A 20483-nucleotide genomic window follows, 5' to 3' on the forward strand; every position below is an offset into this window, starting at 1 on the left:
TATATATATATATATATATATATATATATGTATATATATACATCTCACATCTTCTTTATCCTTTCATCAGTCAATAGACATTTGGGTTCTTTCCATAATTTGGCTATTATAGATAATGCTGCTATAAATATTGGGGTTCATGTGCCCCTTCAAATCAGTATTTTTGTCTCCTTTGGGTAAATACCTAGTAGTGTAATTGCTGGGCCATAGGGTAGTTCTACTTTTAATTTTTTGAGGAACCTCCATACTGTTTTCCATATCCACTTCTTAAGTTTCCTTTATAGATGTCGGTATTGAGGGAACAGATTTTATTTCTGAACATTGTATTGACATTGCTGTACATTCAAATACATACTACTTATGATTAAAGTTTTTACTTACAAATTTCTGATGACTAGATACACTCGTTGTTTAGATAATGGCACTTTTTACACGTGAGTATCTTTTCTCTCCAGTTCCCATTTCGCCATTTCTAATTTTCTCAGGAATAAAAGCAAATTTCAGTTACTAAGCAAAACAACATGAAAATGACCCTTCTATATGAACAACTTCAAGACCTGCTAATACTTATATCGTTTGACGGGGAACATTCAAAATTCTACTCTGGCCTGCGATGCTGTTTGGGTTGTAGGGTTCTGAATGAGAATTTCTAAAACCCTACTTATTAGGGCTATAGAAAACCTCTAATACACATTCAGTAAAAAAACCTGCTGTGTACAAATAAAGTCTGCCTCTTGACAGAAACAAATCTTCCACGTCACTATCCCAACCAGAATGGCGCCACATGCAGCCTCCCACAATGGAACGGGATGCCTCTAGCAAACTAATGTCTAGGCAGGGAAAAGAAGCAAGCAATAGAGGGGAGAAGGATGAGGGGAAAGGGAGGGAATAAAGACGTTTGGTAGGGTTTTTTAATCCCATATCTCTGTCTTGTGTCAGTATTAATCTCTCCCTTCTCATAAAGAAAATACATCTACTTGATGGGTACTGCCTTCTCCAGGATAAATTACCCTGTATAGCCTTCACAGCCTGAAAATGTGCTACCAAAACCTTTTTCATGTTCCCATAACCTGCAACTGACCTTTCCTGGTATTAAAATAGTACATTATTGGCTTTATCTGGCCAAACTAGACCAAACTTGGAGAATTGAGCCATTATATCCAGCACTTTTCTCCTGATTTAAGCTCCTTGTGTATAGAAACCCGACATTGTGGGGTGGGGAGGGGAGAATTGAATCCGTACTCTTAAAGTACTTGTTCGGTTGTTGTTCTGGCCAGAGGTTGGGGTAGGGCAAGGGGAGGAGATTTTGTAGTTAATATTATAACAAATATTTTGTGCATGCAGTTCACAGGAGAATTCACTAGAAAGAAATATCCATGCCATTAAAAGGTATATACTTGGTAAACAGTTCAGAACCAAAGCACGAATGAAAATGAAACAGGGAGCAGGCCATCCCCCTCGAGTCAACAAATTTGCAAAACCTGTTCACTTCTTTTCATCCTGAAAGATGATGAATGAACAGTCTTGCCTTCAATGTTAACTCTATAATGCTTTTCGAAAAAAATTTTCTGGAGTTTGATCCATTGAGGCACCAAAAGAGGCAGTATGAACCAAGAGGTGTATCACCAACTGGGGATGAAGGGGTGCACTTGTGATCAGCACCGGGTGATGTATGGAGGTGTGGAGTCTCACCATATTGTACACCTGAATCTAATTCTGTATGTTAACTAACTGGAATTTTAAAAACATTTTTTTTATTTTATTTATTTTTGATAGACAGAGCACAAGTGGGGGAGGGGCAGAGAGAGAAGGAGACGCAGAATCTGAAATAGGGTGCAGCCTCTGAGCTGTCAGCACAGAGCCCAACGCAGGGCTCGAACTCACAAATTGCAAGATCATGACCTGAGCCGAAGTCAGACACTCAACCGACCGAGCCACCCAGGCACCCCTATTAACTAACTAGAATTTGAATCAAACCTTTTGAGAAATACAAGAGATGTATCACCTGTAACTGACATTTTCTTCACTTCCCCACTCATCTAAGGAAAAATTAGAAGAAAATTATAATAGCCTACTATGCTACTTTTCAAAACATCAGAAATGTAAATAATTTTGATTTTTAATCTTGTCTTTAATCTTAATCCTATAAGCAAAAGGACTCACGCCACTACACAAGTTGATGAAAACTGAACACGATGCTAAAGGTGAGTGTGAGGCCTGGTGTGAAGGAATTTAATACTTTGACTCCTGTATTTCAATCCCATAGTCCTTTCCCCTCACAGTTTTGTCAGTTACTACCCTCCGTCTACTTCTTGCTACGTGACTGTACACTATCATCTCTCCAGTTGTTTTTCTGAGCTCCTTTTGCTTTTATAGTCCATACCACACTGCATCACATGTGACTATCAGATATTTTACATTGTTTTCTAATGGATTCATTTGTGATGAATTTGTTTTTATCTCTTGTTACCTGGTACCTTGTTTGATGCAATTTATAGCACAATTACATAAAGCAGGTGTTCCTAACTCTGCCACTGAAGAGATTAATTCAATTCATTGGACTTTAGTGTCCTTATCAGTACAATGAAAAAGGTGAATCAGGGGGCCTGGGTGGCTCAGTCAGATAAGCATCTGACTTTGATTTTGGCTCAGGTCACGACCTCACATTTTATGAGTTGGAGCCCCACGTTGGGCTCTGTGCTGACAGCACTGAGTCTGCTTGGGTTTCTCTCTCTCCTCTCTCTGCCCCTCCCCAACTTGCACTCATCCTCTCCTCTCTGTCCCTCTCTCCACTCTCCCTCCCTTCCTCTCTCAAAATAAATAAACTGTAAAAAAAGAAACTGTAAAAAAATATGAACACTTTTTTTTTAATTTTTTTTTTCAACGTTTATTTATTTTTGGGACAGAGAGAGACAGAGCATGAACGGGGGAGGGGCAGAGAGAGAGGGAGACACAGAATCCGAAGCAGGATCCAGGCTCTGGGCCATCAGCCCAGAGCCTGACGCGGGGCTCGAACTCACGGACCGCGAGATCGTGACCTGGCTGAAGTCAGACGCTTAACCGACTGCGCCACCCAGGCGCCCCATGAACACTTTTAAAAAATGAAAAAGGTGAGTTAGATTAAGATCCGTTCATTCTCTTTTAGCTGCAAAATTCAAACTTTTGTGGTTGAAAGGATACCATCAAGAAAATGAAAAGACAAGCCACAGAATAGGAAAAAATGTTTGTAAATTATATATCTGATAAGTGTCTAGTATCCAAGACTTATATAAAGAGCCCTTATAACTCAACAATAAAAAGACAACCCAACCTTAAAAACAGGCAAAAGATCTAAATAGATACTTCTCAAAAGAAGATATGAAAATGACTAATAAACACATGAAAAGATGTTCAACATCATATGTCATTAAAGAAATGCAAATGAGGGGCACCTGGGTAGCTTAGTCGGTTAAGCGTCCAACTTCGGCTCAGGTCATGACTTCACGGTTCCTGAGTTCAAGCCCCGCATCAGGCTCTGTGCTGACAGCTCAGAGCCTGTAACCTGCTTCAGATTCTGTGTCTCCCTCTCTCTCTGCCCCTCCCCTGCTCACACTCTGTCTCTCTCTCTCTGTCTCTCTCTCTCAGGAAATGAATAAACATTTAAAAATAATTTTTTTAATGCAAATCAAAACCACAAGATACCACTTTCACACCCACTTGGATGACTATAATAAAAAAGAGACTTACAAATGTTAATGAGGGTATGGAGAAATTGAACTCGTCATATATTGCTGGTGGGAATATAAAATGGCGCAGCTGCTGTGCAAAACAATTTGGCAGTCCCCAAAATGTGAAATCTAGTTACCATATGACCCGGCAATTCCACTCCATGGGAAAGACCCAAGAGAAATGAAAACTTATGTCCACATAAGAACTTGTACAAGAGTGTTCATAGAAACATGACTCATAATAGTCAAAAAGTAAAGACAATCCAAATGCCCATCAACTGATAAACAGATATACAAAATGTGGCCTATCTGCACAGCTATAATCGTTCAGCCATAAAAAGGAATGATGCATGGATACATGTCACAACATTGATGAACCTTGAAAACATTACACAAAGTGAAAGAAGCCAGATAAAAAGGCCACATATTATATTATTCTGTCTAAATTAAATGTCAGGAATAGGCAAATTGATAGAGATAGAAGACAGATTAGTGGTTACCTACAGGCAACCAAAGGGGAAGATGGGAGTAGCTGCTAGAGGTACAGGGTTTCTTTCTAGGTGATGAAACTTTTTTGGAAGTAGATAGTATATGGTTGTGCAACTTTGTGAATATACTAGAAACCACTGAACTCAGACTTTTAAAACAGTAAGTTTTGTGGTAGGTGAATTATATTTTAATTTTTTTAAAAGTATAGGAATGACCCAAAAAAAATCTGCTAAAAAAAACACACGAATGCCAAACCTGCACCTGTATACTTGTCAAGCTCTTTAAGTGGAAAAAATAAACAAGAGGTGGCCCCAAATATAAGTCCTAGCCCAAAAGCACTTTCCATCTATCCAGTGTACCTATCTGTGGAACCCAGCTTATATCCTGGGACCATAAGCCCCACAGATAAATTATACACCAGCCTACCAGGTCTAAACCACCTAGGATAGGCCCACAAGTAAATTAAGTGAAATCAGCCCTTCATCCCATTTGGTTCTGGCTAGATGACTATTGGCGTAACTAAATTTAACACATGCCTGCCTCCTGGGATATTTATACCACCCTATTAATTTTGATGACTTCTGTCACAGATCATGAAAAGTTGAATTTGGATGAATTTGTCCCACTTGTCTGTCAGCTAGGCATACCTAGCTGGGTAGGCATACCATTTTAAAAAAATGGTCTTAAAAAGACTTTATTCTCTGTCCCTAGCAAATAGTAGGTATCTGCTGAAGGGATGAATGGATGCATGTATCCATTCATTTAAACTATCAGTGTCAACCATGTGCAAGCATTGTTCTACGTGCTGAGGACAAAAATCCCTACCCTCATGGAACTTACACTCTAGTAAAGAGATGTATGCAATAAACAAATAAGATAATAGTATGACAGAGATTACAGATTAAAAAAAGAACAAGGAAAGAGGGTATAAGGAATGCTGGAAGTGGGAGAAGGTAAGCAAGAAAGGCCTTGCTGATAAAGGACATTTGAGGAAAAAAATAAGGAGGTAAGGGTGTAAGCCATGAATAATCTAGGGCAAGAACCCTCCATGCAGAGGGCAGAGCAAGTGTAAATGCCTTTATACAAAGGCATGCTTGCAGTATTTGAGAAAAAGCAAATTAGCCAGAGTGAGCAAGGGCAGTATAGGAAGAGATAAAGTCATAGACTAGGAGACAGGACCATCACATTCAGGCACGTAGGCTCTGCAGTGCGCAATTCCAGGACCCTGCAATAGCGTGTTCCAATGGCAGGGTTGGGGAAACAGGTGCAGTAGTAACAGATCATATAAGCCTTGAAGGGCATTGTAAAAGTTGGATTTTTACCCTGAGTGACATAGGAAACTACTGGAGGATTTGAGCAGAGACATGATGTGATCTGGTTTAAATTTTAAAAGGATTATCCTGGCTTCTGTGTATAGGATAGACTTGGCAAGAAGTGGATGAAGCAAGAGCAGAAGCAGGGAGACCAGTTAGACAAGAAGTGCAGGTAGAAATGGAGGTGGGGGAAAGTAATTTGGTTACATATATATTCTGAAGATGGAATCAACAGTATTTCCTGATAGATATATTCTCTGATGTATCCCAGGGCCTAGAACACAGTAGGCACACAAAAAAATATTTATGGAATGAGTGGATTGGATTAGATGTGGAATACAAGAGAAGAGGAATGGAACATATTCCAGGGGTTTGGCCTGAACAGCATGGAGTACAGGCCTGGAAGGATGGAACTGCCGTTTCCTAAGTGAAGAGACCAATGAATATATTTGTTATATTTGTTGAGTTAGTGTTATATTTGGTGTTATATTTGTTGAGTTAGTGAAGAAATGAATTCAAATACGTATGGATGCAAATATTATGGAAAGAGGAGATACTGGAAATCAGAGTATTTAGTGGTTTTCAGAATATGGGTCAAACAATTTAATATTAAAACTTGCTATCAAGTTGATGCTAGCAAAATTTTCTGATATTTTGGATTGATTCTCAAGCTAAACCAATGAGAGGAACAGGTGGTTGTCACATATTTGTATTTTCCTCTTAGGGCCTATGTATATTGATTCTTGTAATCCCCCTCCCATTCTCGAATCCATGCCGTGCTGGAATGGGATGGGGGTGAGTGTTTTTGCTGTGTATTTCCATTGTTGCTGCTCCAAAAGAACCATCCATGTTGATGTACATATATTTTTAAATTATAACTAGTTGGTCTAAATGAGTAATAGCTAAAATGGTATTGTGTAAAGGGGAGTAAGCCTTTTAATTTCTGCAAATATTTCCATTACCATTAATCTAGACTACTCAGGAGGGAGCAAGAGAGGAACTGGGGATCCTCAGGACTGGGCCATCCCTAAAATTTGTATGCAACCACAAAAGACCCTGAATAGCCAAAGCAATCCTAAAAAAGGAAAACAAAGCTGGAGGCATCATAATTCTGGGCTTAAAGCTAGTATTACAAAGCTCTAATCATCAAGACAGTGTGGTGCTGGCAAAAACCAGACACATAGGTCAATGGAACGGAATAGAGAACCCAGAAAAGGACCCACAAATGTATAGCCAACTAATCTTCAACAAAGCGGGAAAGAATAACCAATGGAAAAAAGACAGTCTCTTTAACAAATGGTGTCAGGAAAACTGGACAGCACGTGCAGAAGAATGAACCCGGACCACTTTCTTACACCATACACAAAAATAAACTCAAAATGGATGAAAGACCTAAATGTGAGACAGGAAATCATCAAAATCCTAAAGGACAAAACAGGTAGCAACCTCTTTGACCTCGGCCACAGCAACTTCTTACTAGACACGTCTCCCGAGACAACGGAAACAAAAGCAAAAATGAACTATTGGGAGCTCATCAAGATAAAAAGCTTCTGCACATATTTGTATGTGAAGGAAACAATCAACAAAATTCAAAGGCAGCCTACGGAATGGGAGAAGATCTTGGCAAATGATATATCTGATAGAGGATTAGTATCCAAAATCTGTAAATAACTTGTCAAACTCAGCACCCAAAAAACAAATAATCCAGTTAAGAAATGGGCAGAAGACATGAATAGACATTTTTCCACAGAAGACATCCAGATGGCTAATAGACACATGAAAAGATGCTCAACGTCTCTCATCATCAGAGAAATACAAATCAAAACCCACAATGAGATACCACCTCACACCTGTCAGAATAGCTAAAATTAACAAAAGAAACAACATATGTTGGTAAGGATGCCAAGAAAGGGGAACCCTCTTGCACTGTTGGTGGGAATACAAACTGATGCAGCCACTTTGGAAAACAATATAGAGGTTCCTTAAAACGTTAAAAATACAACTACCCTATGGCCCAGCAATTGCACCACTAGATATTTACCCAAAGGATACAAAAATACTGATTCAAAGGGGCACATGAACCCTGATGTTTATACCAGCATTACCAACAATAGCCAAATTATGGAAAGAGCCCAAATGTCCATTGACTGATGAAAGGATAAATGAAGATGTGGTGTATATATACAATGGAAGAATAGCCGTCAAAAAGAATGAAATCTTGCCATTTGTGATGACGTGGATGGAGTTAGAGTGTATTTCACTTAATTAAGTGAAATAAGTCAGAGAAAGACAAATACCATATGACATCACTCACATGTAATTTAAGAAACAGATGAACACAGAGGAAGGGGAAAAAAATAAAAAGGGAAGGACTGCCTGAGTGCCTCAGGCAGTTGAGCAACCAACTTTGGCTCAGGTCATGATGTCACAGTCCTTGAGCTCAAGACCTACATCGGGCTCTGTGCTGACAGCTCGGAGCCTGGAGCCTGCTTCAGATTCTGTGTCTCCCTCTCTCTCTGCCCCTCCCCTGCTCACACTCTGTCTCTCTTTGTCTCTCAAAAATAAATAAACATTTAAAAAAAATTTTTAAGAAAAAAGAAAGAGAGAGGGAAGCAAACCACAAGAGACTCTTAACTAGAGAGAACAAACAGGATTGAAGGAGGGGAGTGGGCAGGGGATGGGCTAAATGGGTGATGGGTATTAAGGAGGGCACTTGTGATGAGCACTTAGGTGTTATATATAAATGATGAATTACTAAGTTCTCCTGAAACCAATATTATATGTTAACTAACTAGAACTTAAATAAAAATTTGGGGGGAAAAAATTAAAGGATGACGTCATCCCAAAGGATTTTGCCTACCCAGGTTACCAGAGTTAAGGTAGGAAATAATATTTCCTTCATGCTGACATACCCTGATGATTTCTAGGTGATAAAGAGTGAGAAAAGCCAAAGATGAGGGAGTTGCTGGGAAGTACAGTTTCTGTGCCCAAAAGGAAGGAACATCTCGACTTTCCCCAGTCATTCAATGAACATCTCTTAGGACTCTGTCATAGAACATGGCAGCTTCTGACCTCAAGGTGCTGACACTCAATGAAAGCAAAACAGCCAGGGAGAGAAACAAAGGAATCTGCCTGTAAAAAAAAAAAAAAAAACTGGCCTACTGGGGCAGTATCTCTAACAGAGAGTTAGCTACATTTTTTCTTTTTCTGAAAAGTACCCTTCCTATCAATCTGGTAAATGACAGAACAGGTGAGATTTTCTTCTCCTTAAAGCTCATATATCTTTAACGGTACAAGATGAACTAGACTTTACCCTAATATATTAGGTTTTCAGGGGTGCGTGGGTGACTCGGTTAATTGTCCGACTTTGGTTCAGGTCATGATCTCACAGTCTGTGGGTTCAAGCCCCATGGCAGGGTCTGTGCTGACAGCCAGAGCCTGGAGCCTGCTTCAGATTCTGTGTCTCCTTCTCTCTCTCTCTGCCCCTCCCCTGCTTGTGTGCGCTCTCTCTCTCTCTCTCTCTCAAAAATAAATAAACATTAAAAAAAATATTAGGTTTTCAGAACTTACAAATTATAAATCACACCAAGACACAACCTTTTATCATGAAGTTTTTCTCCTTTAGCAAACAGTACTACATAGGAAGAAGCCAAATACTAATATTCTGCCCATCTAATATTCATTTCCTTCTTATTCTTCATAAGGTCAGAAGAGAATATGAGCCTAGGCAACTGTCAGAGTAATATGGTTGAATTAATTCCCATTGAAAACAGCTATAGACATTCAACATTCCTACTCAAATATCTTCAGGATTCCCCGGAGCTAATAAAGTCCAGAATGCCTCAGCTTAACAATGAAGATGTATATATGTCTTAAAAAAAAAAAAAAAAGACATTAAATAAGTGACATGGTTGGTCTAGGAAACTACAAAAAATGATGGGGACTATGGCAATCAGAAAACATATGGTTCCAGTTAAGGGGATGACAGTTGTTCTGCTCCAGCCAATTATGGCTAAGCAGGAATGTGGGCCCCATGTTTTCCGATCTTTGGGTTTTTCATGAGAAGTCGTAAACTGATAACTCTTAATTTACCCATGTTTTCACTTTTGAAATTCAAGTTTTTAAATGTGGTATAAGCCTAATGAAATTTGTGTGAGGATCAAATTTGCAATCTCTGTTCTATTAACCACACCTAATCCAACCTACCTAATTATTTCTGCTCCCACTCTCTCACTTCATGCAATCCTATCCTCTAATGTGGTTGAGCTGTTCTTTGTCTCCTAATTTTCATGATTATTCTACATACTTTTGTTCCTTTTCCACTCTAAACAGCTCTTCCCTCAGTGCTACACATTAAAATTCTACTTTTCCCTACACAGAAGACCTAAAGCTGTAAATGCTTAGAAGAAAACATAGGAGAAAAGCTTCATGGTATTGGGTTTGGTAATGATTCTTTGGATATTATACCAAAAGCACATGCAACAAAAGTAGAAATAAATTGGACCACAGGGGTGCCTGGGTGGCTCAGTTCATTAAGTGTTCGACTCTTGATTTCAGCTCAGGTCATGATCTCATATTTCGTGAGATCAAGCCCCACGTCAGGCTCTGCACTGGCAGCTCGGAGCCTGATTGAGATTCTCTCTCTCTCTCTCTCCACCCCTCCCCCACACTCTCCCTTTCTCTCAAAATAAATAAAGGAAAATTTAAAAATAAAAAAAGAAATTGGACCACATAAAAATCTAAAACTACTGTGCATCAAAGAACACAATCAGCAGAGTAAAAAGGCAACCTACAGAATGGAAGACAATATTTGCAAATATTTTATATAATAAGGGGTTAATATCCAGAAAATATAAAGAACTACAACTCAACAACAGAAAAAAAATTAGAAAGTAAGCAAAAGAATTGAATACACAGTTTTCCACAGAAGATATACAAATGACCATCAAGCATATGAGAAGATGCTCAACATTAATAATCCCTAATGATTATTAGGGAAATATAAATTGAAACCACAATAAGATATATGACCTCATACCCATCAGGGTGGCTATTATCAAAAAAAAAAAAGGAAAGGATGTGGATAAATTGGAATTCTTGTGCACTTTTGGCAGGAATGTAAAATGATGGCCACTATGGCAAACAATATTTCTTTAAAAAATTAAAAATATAATTACTGTGTGATTCAGCAATTCCACTTCTGGGTATAAAGCTAAAAGATTGAAAGCAAGGTCTCAAAGAAATATTTGTACACCAATGTGTCATAGCAACGTTATTCACAGTAGCCAAAAGGTGGAAGAAACCCAAGTGTCCAATGACAGATAAATGGATAAATAAAATGTGGTACATAAAATGGAATATTATTCAGGCTTAAAAAATAAGAAAATTCTGACACAGGCTACAACATGGGTGAACCTTGAGAACATTATGCTAAGTGAAATACACCAGTCACAAAAAGACAAATACTGTGTAATTCCACTTAGATGAGATTTCTGAAGTCAAATTCATAGAAAATAGAATTGTGGTTGCCAGGGATTAAAGGGAGGGGTAAATTGGGGAGCTATTGTTCAGTGAATTTAGAGGTTCATTTATGCAAAATAAAGTTCTGGAAGTTGATTGCACAACAATGTAAATATACTTTTTTTTAAGTTTATTTATTTATTTTGAGAGAGCACAAGCAGATGAGAGACAGAGAGGGAGAGAGAGAATCCCAAGCAAGTGCTGACAGTGCATAGCCCAATGTGGGGCTCAAACTCATGAACCAGGAGATCGTGGCCTGAGCCAAGATCAAGAGTCGGAAACTTAACTGACTGAGCCACCCAGGGGCCCCAAATTTAAATATACTTAGTTACAAACATATGCTTAGGGGCCCCTGGGTGGCTCAGTTGGTTAAGCCCCCAATTTCAGCTCAGGTCATAATCTCGCAGTCCGTGAGTTCAAGCCCCTCATCAGGCTCTGTGCTGACAGCTCAGAGCCTGAAGCCTGCTTCAAATTGTCTCTCCCTCTGTCTCTGCCCTCCCCTGCTTGTGTGCACATGCGCTCTCTCTCTCAAAAATAAATAAATAAATAAATAAACATTAAAAATAAAACTTTAAAAAATAAACTGATAAACTGTATGCTTAAAATGGTTAAGATAGTAAATTTTGCTATGTGTTTTTACCGCAGTTTAAAATAATATTTAAAATAATAATATTTCTCAATAATCCCATCCAATGACAATGCCATTATTCCCATTTTATTTTGTTTTTTAAGTTTATTTATTTATTTATTTATTGAGCACACGCACAAGTGAGAGAGGTGCAAAGAGGGAGCGCAAGAATCCCAAGCAGGCTCCACACTGTCAATGCAGAGCCTGACGCAGGGCTCGATCTCCCAAACCATAAGATCATGACCTGAGCTGAGATCAAGAGTCAGACGTTCAACAAACTGAGCCACCCAGGCGCCCCCATAATTCCCATTTTATTCTTGATAGGCCCATAACACAGTAGGCCCTTATTAAATACTTAATTCATTCATAAATTAAACCATCACTTTCTTTCCCTCTGTATCCCAGACCAGAATGGGAGGCAAATATCAAGTTCAAAAGACTAGGGAAGTGTCAAATTATGCTTACAATAAACTCTGAGAACAGGAATAAGAAGCCTCTAGAACTGCAGCTCCTGAATGAGGCCTGAAACAATTTTGGGGGCTCAAGCTAAACCTTGGGTGCCAAAGGTATCTGTGTTTAGCCACGAGGAAGACTATAAAAATATGCCTAACTCATGTTATTTGATTTACCATGCCATTAGGCATGTCAGATCTTGAATATTAAAGTTTCTAATTAAAACAATCATAATCCTTTTTTTTTTTAATTTTTTTAAATGTTTTTATTTATTTTTGAGACAGAGAGAGAGCGCAAGCGGGGCAGGGGCAGAGAGAGAGGGAGACACAGAATTCTAAGCAGGCTCCAGGCTCCGAGCTGTCAGCACAGAGCCCGACGCCGGGCTTGAACCCACAAACCGCAAGATCATGACCTGAGCCAAAGTCGGACACTCAACCGACTGAGTCACCCAGGCGCCCCAACAATCATAATCCTTTTCTAAATTGCTCTTTTTCAATCACTCTTTCCAATAATACCACAGTCTACAAATCTATGAGAGTTTGGGGTATTTTTTGTCCTTCTTTCTAGGCTAAAACAATTAATGAAATGGTTCTTAATCACCATTAAATCAAGGCATTTCAGTAAAATTTTTCATTCGAACAACTTCCAACTCACTGATGTTTAACATGGAAATATTCTAATACAGAATTAAAAAAAAAAAAACCTTCCCCTCCCCTGAAACCCCGACAGTGTCAAAACGTTCCCATTCTGTAATTCACACCCACGATACCCCAAGGGTACTAAATGAACCACATTGAAAAACCCGTTGCTTTAAATCTGGAAGGAGCTTATAAGTCATTCTCTCCTGGGCCCAAGCCTGAGAAGTGAATGAGGTCACAGTTGTATGATGGAACAAACCCTTTATTGGATTCTTGATCTGATTGAAGCCCAGGGGTGGTAGGTAGCGCGGCTTAGAAGTAGGCAAATATCTGGATTGTGTAGGAATTTATGCTGAGTCCTTTTTTTTTTTTTTCCAAATCTATCATCTCTAAGAGAGATTGAAGGTAGTTTTTTAAAGGAATGATTATTTTGTACCATGAGGATGATGTCGCAGCACCTTTCAAGTGCCTAAATTGTTGAGCCTCTCCGGAGTTCCCAGTTCTGTGGTAGGTTTTTGGACCGTGAACATATGTAATTGAGTTGTTTAGAAACAACTGGCTTTCCAGGCTCTGAGGTGAAGAGCTGGGAAAATGGATCAAACTATAACTAAATATACAAAGACTTTTTCTTCGTGGTTTCAGAGTATTTGATTGTCTCTTATTCCTAAGTCAGCAACCCAGTATTCTTGTCAGTGAACCACCTAATATACTTTGAAAAAATAATTAGAGAGGGCAAGCCAACAATAAAAGGGGGAAGCCCTACCAACCTGGCTTCGGGCCCATAGGCCCTGATGTCCAAACTCTGCAGAAGTGGAAAGGCAGGACTAGGGAGGCTCTACTGGTTAAAAGTCCATTCAGGAGAGTCTAGGGCGGTGAAACAGCATTGTATCCTACCTCCACTCCTACTTTTAAGGAAGACGAGTAGGTTCATAAGAACTGACGGGACAGGGAGGGACCTCCAGGAAGGAAACCCTGGGAAGATCTTCTTACTACTAGGCAGGTATCCAAGATATAAATAAGTAGGTAAATATTTTATAAATGCTGTAACGTTTTATTCTCTGTCAATTATGACGTGTATATTCTACCAATTTCAGAAATAAATTTTGTCTTTAAATAACTCTTTCCACATCTTTCTAGGATGCTTTATGTCACATGGTACCACTTATTTTTACTCTGTGAAGGGGGTAGACAATGATAAGAATTTTGCTTAGAGATCTCTGGACGGTGAAGGGCCCCTCCGCATGGCCTTCCAACTCTGCACACACCTCTAACTTGAATTTGCACATATTACCATTCCTCAAGGCCCTGGACTTCAAACTCTAGGTCTTAAGCTAGGGAAGTTGCAAAAGAAAATAGAGGGATTAATCTGTGATTTGATCTATTTGTATCTTCTGAATTCCAGACAGAGTTATTGGCCCCATGGCAGTTTCTGATATTAAATCAAAAGTTAAGCTGAATCCTCTAACAAAAGTACCCAGCTCCCATGGCAAGAGGTAAGTAATGAATGTATTCAGGTGATAAGTAGATTAAGATAAAGGATTATTAAGGTGTCTTGCCATTTGCAACAATGTGGATGGAACTAGAGTGTATTATACCAAGCAAAATAAGTCAGAGAAAGACATATATATGATTTCACTCATATGTGGAATTTAAGAAACAAAACAGATGAACATAGGGGAAGGGAAGGAAAAATAACCTAAAAACAGAGATGGGGCATCTAGGTGACCCAGTCGTTTAAGCATCTGACTCTTGATTTCATCTCAGGTCATGATCTCACAGTTTGTGAGTTCGAGCCCCACATTGGGCTCTGCACTGACAGCATGGAACCTGCTTGGAATTCTCTCTTCCCCTCCCTTCCCCCTCTCCATTTGCTCTCTCTCTGTCTCAAAATAAATAAACATTAAACATTTAAAAAACAAACAGGGAGGCAAACGATCAGAGATTCTTAAATACAGAGAACAAACTGAGGGTTGCTGGAGGTGAAGTGGGAGGGGTGGGCTAAACGGGTGATGGGTATTAAGGGGGTACTTATTGGGATGAGCACTGGGTGTTCTACGTAAGTGATGAATCACTGGGTTCTACTCCTGAAACCATTACTACACTGTATGTTAAATAACTTGAATTTAAATAAATAAAATTTTAAAATAAAATAAATGGAAAAAAAAGAATTATTAAGGTGGTAAATATATTAAATACCCGTAAAGGCTATGAGGAAACAAATTAGGATGTTCTTCAAGTATCCTGTGATAAATTTAGTTATAAAACAAAACATATGAATTGAAGATAAAGATTTTTATGAAAAGAAAAAATCCTTTTTGATTGGAGAAACAAAAAGTTCTTCCTGTTCACCCAAATGAGAGACAATTTTTGTGTAAGGTGACAGAATATCCTAGAGGGCTTAAGAAGTTGTCAGCAGTACATTAAGATATTTTGAGTGCCAGTTTATTTTTTTTAAATTTTTTTTAATGTTTATTTATTTTTGAGACAGAGAGAGACAAAGCATAAACAGGGGAGGGTCAGCAAGAGGAAGACACAGAATCTGAAATGGGCTCCAGGCTCTGAGCTGTCAGCACAGAGCCCGACGCGGGGCTCGAACTCACGGATTGTGAGATCGTGACCTGAGCCGAAGCCGGACACTCAACCGACTGAGCCACCCAGGCGCCCCTTTTTTCTTTTTTTTCTTTTAAAATTTTTCTTTTAACGTTTATTTATTTTTGAGACAGAGAGAGACAGAGCATGAACAGGAGGGGCAGAGAGAGAGGGAGACACAGAATCTGAAGCGGGTTGAGTGCCAGTTTAAAGGAGAATAACGTTAGGGGATCACAAAGAAGACCTAATCCCCTAAGCAAGTCAGTACAGAGAATGTCTGTAGCTCAAATATGATGGGTAAAATGAAATCTAGTAAATTAGCCGTGACTGACCTTGAGCTAAAATTGGGAAGGGAGATTTGCCTGTGATATTAGCAAAAGCTTTTTCCTCCGTCTGATAATTACAAATTCCAATAAACAGTAGCCACTAGTGACTAAAACAGCCTGATCTATATTTTATCAGAGCACAAGAAGAAGAGCCTCTCTTCTCCCTCACAACCACCCATTTTCTCTGCCACTTGGAGAGATTTCTCCAAGCGTCCTTGACTGTGCCGTTTGCTGCTGCAGGAATAGATTCCTGACCTCTTTCCGAGGGATGTGGGCAGGACACCTTACAGCCCCCAAGTCCCTTGATCTCATTGTTCCCTCACCCTGCATTACAAACTGTCTCTTGAACTAGTGACGTTCTTGTCACTGAAAGGAGTCAAGCAGAGTCTAGACAAAGCACACGTAGAGGGAATTCCTACATGAGATGAGAGGCTAGCCCAGGCTCATTCCAAACCTAAGGTTCTTCAAAGCTCTGAAACATTATAAAATAAAAAGACCATTTCCTGTGTGGTTTGAAATTCTGCCAAGAGGATCCTTTTTGAATGTTGCTAATAAAGACATCACACTGCCTGACTTGCTTCTCGAGAACTTCCTATTTCTCCATCTACCGCATCTTTTATATCATGCAAAAGGAACCTGTTTATATTTAGAAATACGATGAATATAAAATAACCTGAGTAAGGGCAAACTGGAGTTTTCAGAGATTCAAATAAGTGATAGAATGGAAACAGCAGCAGAAGAAATCAGTGTTGGTAAAAGCAGAGAAAACAAACTAATTAGGTAAAATTCCATGTTGTAAAAGTTGGGAATGGTGCATTTTGAGACCTATTACCTCCTTTTTCCCTAGGTCCCTCTTTGAAAATGAGTTGAACCTACTAGATACTGAGGAGGAGACTAAATTCATAAACGATAATTTTTTAAATTACCATGTGTAGTATTTCTTCCAGTTTCACTTCATTTGCTTCTTGTAGAAAGATAAAAACTAAGAGATTCCATTAAAACTTTTAGTTTAGGGGCACCTGGGTGGCTCAGTCAGTTTGGCATCCGACTTCGGCTCAGGTCATGATCTCACAGTTCGTGAGTTTGAGCCCCGTGTAAGGCTCTGTGCTGACAGCTCAGTGCCTGGAGCCTGACTCGGATTCTGTGTCTCCCTCTCTCTCTCTACCCCTCCCCTGCTCACACTCTGTCTCTGTCTCTCTCTCTCTCTCTCTCTCTCTCTCTCTCAGGAAATGAACAAACATTAAAAAAAATAATAATAGGGGCGCCTGGGTGGCTTAGTCGGTTGAGCGTCCGACTCCGGCTCAGGTCGTGATCTCACAGTTTGTGAGTTCGAACCCTGCGTCAGGCTCTGTGCTGACAGCTCGGAGCCTGGAGCCTGCCTTCGATTCTGTGTCTCACTCTCTCTCTGCCCCTCCCCTGCTCATGCTCTGTCTCTCTCTGTCTCAAAAATAAATAAAACATTAAAAAATAATAATGAAACATTTAGTTTAGTATCAAACCTAAATGTATTTTAAATAAAATTAATGTATAAAATTATGATTTTTTTAAAACTTTTAAATTACTATAAGAAAACCCAGTTATGCATAATGTACTTTATGTATGTATTCTAAACTAATAACCTCCTGTAGATCTATACAAAATATCCCCAAAGTATCCATACGTTTTCTCTTTTTTCCAGATTTTATTTCTCTGAGGAAATGAAAAGTAACCCAGTGTTCCAAACCTTCCAGAAGTGATCACTGTCTCAGTAGATAGGTAGATACATAGATATAGATATGGTTGATATACATATAGACCATATATAGATACAGGCATAGATGTAAATATAGATATATCTGCCTCTATCTCATATGCGGGTAAAAATACAATTTGTCAGTTAAAGTCATAAAATAAGTATAGATACAAAGTTTTCAGTATAAGGATATTCAACATAAGATTATTTATACCAGTTTAAAAAAAATTTTAATGTTTATTTCTTTTAAGAGAGAGAGAGAGCACGCACACATGAGCAGGGGAGGGGCAGAGAGAGAATCCCAAGCAGACTCCACACTGTCAGCACAGAGCCCGATGTGGGGCTTGAACTCACAAACCATGCGGTCATGGCCTGAACCCAAATCCAGAGTCAGATGCTGAACCAACTGAGCCACTCAGGCACCCCTACACCCGTTAAAAATTTGAATTTATATTTCTAGCAATAGGAATAGTGTAGGGCTTATATCCTTGAGCTTTGAAGTCAGATAAACCTGAGTCTGAATCCCAGGACTTCTACCTTTTATCTGTGCAATTGGGACAAGTTATTTAATCCCTCCGAGCCTCAGTTTTCTCATTTGTAAAATGGAGAAAATCAGGGTTTTTTTTTAAGGATGTAAGGGCGATGGGCAGGGATAGGGCAGAGGTGGACCTTGGTGGCCAACATTTTCTCGCTGCATCTCCTCTGGATATATTGTGATGCATACAGTCATTCCAGTCAGCAAAAACTGAAGAATGGAACTAACCTTTGCTGGTTTCACATATGTATTAAATCTTCTCATGTCTTTTGTCAGGGATAAAGATTTACCAGGATCTCTCCCGTGCCAATTACAGCACAAAGAAAGGAAGCTGAATGCTTCACAAATACAAGGTAATGAGAATCATCCCCAAATGAAAGCTCCTTGATATATCTGATCATTTTCTTCTCTGAGATCTGTAACTTCAAGGGTTGACTGTAGTCCTCTGCTATTTGAGACCAGAAGTTCTAATTCAGTGTCTAATTTATGGGTAGGAAGGGCCATTACTTTCAAACAGACATCTTCCTAGAATTTGGACAGTCCTAGACAAATATTTTTATTCAAATAAGGACTTGTGGGTATGCAAAAGAACAAATGCAAAGTCAAATAGAAATCAAGTAATGGGGGGGGGGGGCGCCTGGGTGGCTCAGTCGGTTAAGCGGCCGGCTTCGGCTCAGGTCATGATCTCGCGGTCCATGGGTTCGAGCCCCGCGTCAGGCTCTGTGCTGACAGCTCAGAGCCTGGAGCCTGTTTCGGATTCTGTGTCTCCCTCTCTCTCTCTCTCTCTCTCTGACCCTTCCCCATTCATGCTCTGTCTCTCTCTGTCTCAAAAATAAATAAACATTAAAAAAAAAAAAAAGAAATCAAGTAATGGGGCAGTGTAAATACAACTGAAGCCCCAGGATTTCTCACAGAAAAAAAAATCATAATGATAAAATTAGCTAAGCTTCCTACAGTTTATCAGTCCAAATAGCAAATATTTATTTAAAGCCCACGATGTAGTAAGCCTGGGAAACATGGTCATTGCCCTGATAGGAAGTCTTTCAGACAAGTCAGATCATTAAAGTGTGAATTTTTGACTGAAACAATTTAAATCACAATATGACACAAGTTATGATAGGGGAAGTATAAAGTATTATGGGAGCATAAAAGACAGTCTCCTGACTTGGTCTTGGGAGGATAGAAAGGGAGTCCCAGAGAAAGTTGGATAATGAGTGGAAGGCAGACAGCAAAAAGGAAGCGTTCTGGGCAAAATAGAGTAGAATCTGCAAAGGCCCAAAGGAAAGGGAAAGCATGACTCGTTAGAAAAAAAAGAAAACAAAACAAAAAAGAAAGAAAGTCAGTCATGACTGTGTTTGGGTTCTGGGAAGGCTAATGCTTCACCCTCCAAGTTTGGGACCAGTTGAAAAAACAGGAAGCAAAGAATCACCTTTATTTCTGGGAAAACCGGTTTGAAAAACAAAAGATTGTCGAGATCGGAATTGCATTTATCCTTGTAAAACTGAGCTAAATGCCTTAATAATAGTTTATAGGGGTGCCTGGGTGGCTCAGTCCGTTAAGTGTCAGACTCTTGGTTTTGGCTCAGGTCTTGATCTCACGATTTTGTGGATTCGAGGCCCGCATGGAGCTCTGCACGGGAAGTGCAGAGCCTGCTTAGAATTCTCTCTCTCTTCCTCTCTCTCTGCCCCTCCCTAACTCAGGCTGTCCCTGTCTCTCTCAAAATAAATAAATAAACTTTAAAATAATAATAATCACAACAACAACAGTTGATAGCCTTCTAAAACTTTAAGGTTTCGGGGCACCTGGGTGGCTCAGTCAGTTAAGCGGCCGACTTGGGCTCAGGTCACGATCTCGCGGTCCGTGAGTTTGAGCCCCACGTCGGGCTCTGTGCTGACAGCTCAGAGCCTGAAGCCTGTTTCAGATTCTGTGTCTCCCTCTCTCTGACCCTCCCTCGTTCATGCTCTGTCTCTCTCTGTCTCAAAAATAAATAAACATTAAAAAAAATTTTTTTTAACTTTAAGGTTTCTAATAGCATTCATATACATTGATGCTTGTTTTAAGGGTTCCCAGGATCTGTTTTAATTGGGTATTATAAGACAGACAGACACATAAATGACCATTAAGGAGGAAGAAAGTGTTATACTCCTACATCCCTAGAAATAAGAGGCACAGCAAACCATGAAGGGCACACGGGGCAGCACCAGAGTCAGCCAGGAGGCAAAGTGGAGGGTGGGGGGCAGTGGGCAAGGTCCCTTCCTGTGGTTTCTGCAGGAAGGAACAGGTTTTAAATACTACTTACATGCTGACACTTCCCAAATGTGTATGTCCAGCCCAAGCCTCTCTCCCCAGCTCCAGGCTCATATGTGATTGCCTCCTTGACACCTAATATGTCATATGTATATGTATGTATATGTCTATATGTATATGTCTAATAGATACAACAAAATCAACATATCCCAAACTGAACTCCTGACGTGTTCTTCATACACTCTTTTTCATTGTGGTAAAATACACACAACATAGGGGCACCTGGGTGACACTCAGTGTCCAACT

At 39.5% G+C, this 20483-nt stretch overlaps 1 protein-coding gene across 47 annotated transcripts in view; it reads left to right on the forward strand.

The window, feature by feature from the left end:
• Positions 1–20483, forward strand: part of EFCAB3 (EF-hand calcium binding domain 3) — a 460207-nt gene that overhangs the window by 418671 nt on the left and 21053 nt on the right. For 45 of the 47 annotated variants that reach the window (XM_045044749.1, XM_045044748.1, XM_045044746.1 and 42 more), the window contains 3 exons: positions 2151–2204; positions 14151–14241; positions 18207–18283. In XM_045044749.1, the coding sequence (XP_044900684.1) occupies positions 2151–2204; positions 14151–14241; positions 18207–18283 (222 nt within the window). Of the gene's footprint in view, positions 1–2150; positions 2205–12604; positions 13256–14150; positions 14242–18206; positions 18284–20483 lie in introns of those variants that run through there. The other 2 variants (XM_006940473.5, XM_045044768.1) reach the window with 2 other exon arrangements.

Source organism: Felis catus, chromosome E1 (assembly GCF_018350175.1).
Source record: "Felis catus isolate Fca126 chromosome E1, F.catus_Fca126_mat1.0, whole genome shotgun sequence".
NCBI lineage: Eukaryota > Metazoa > Chordata > Mammalia > Carnivora > Felidae > Felis > Felis catus.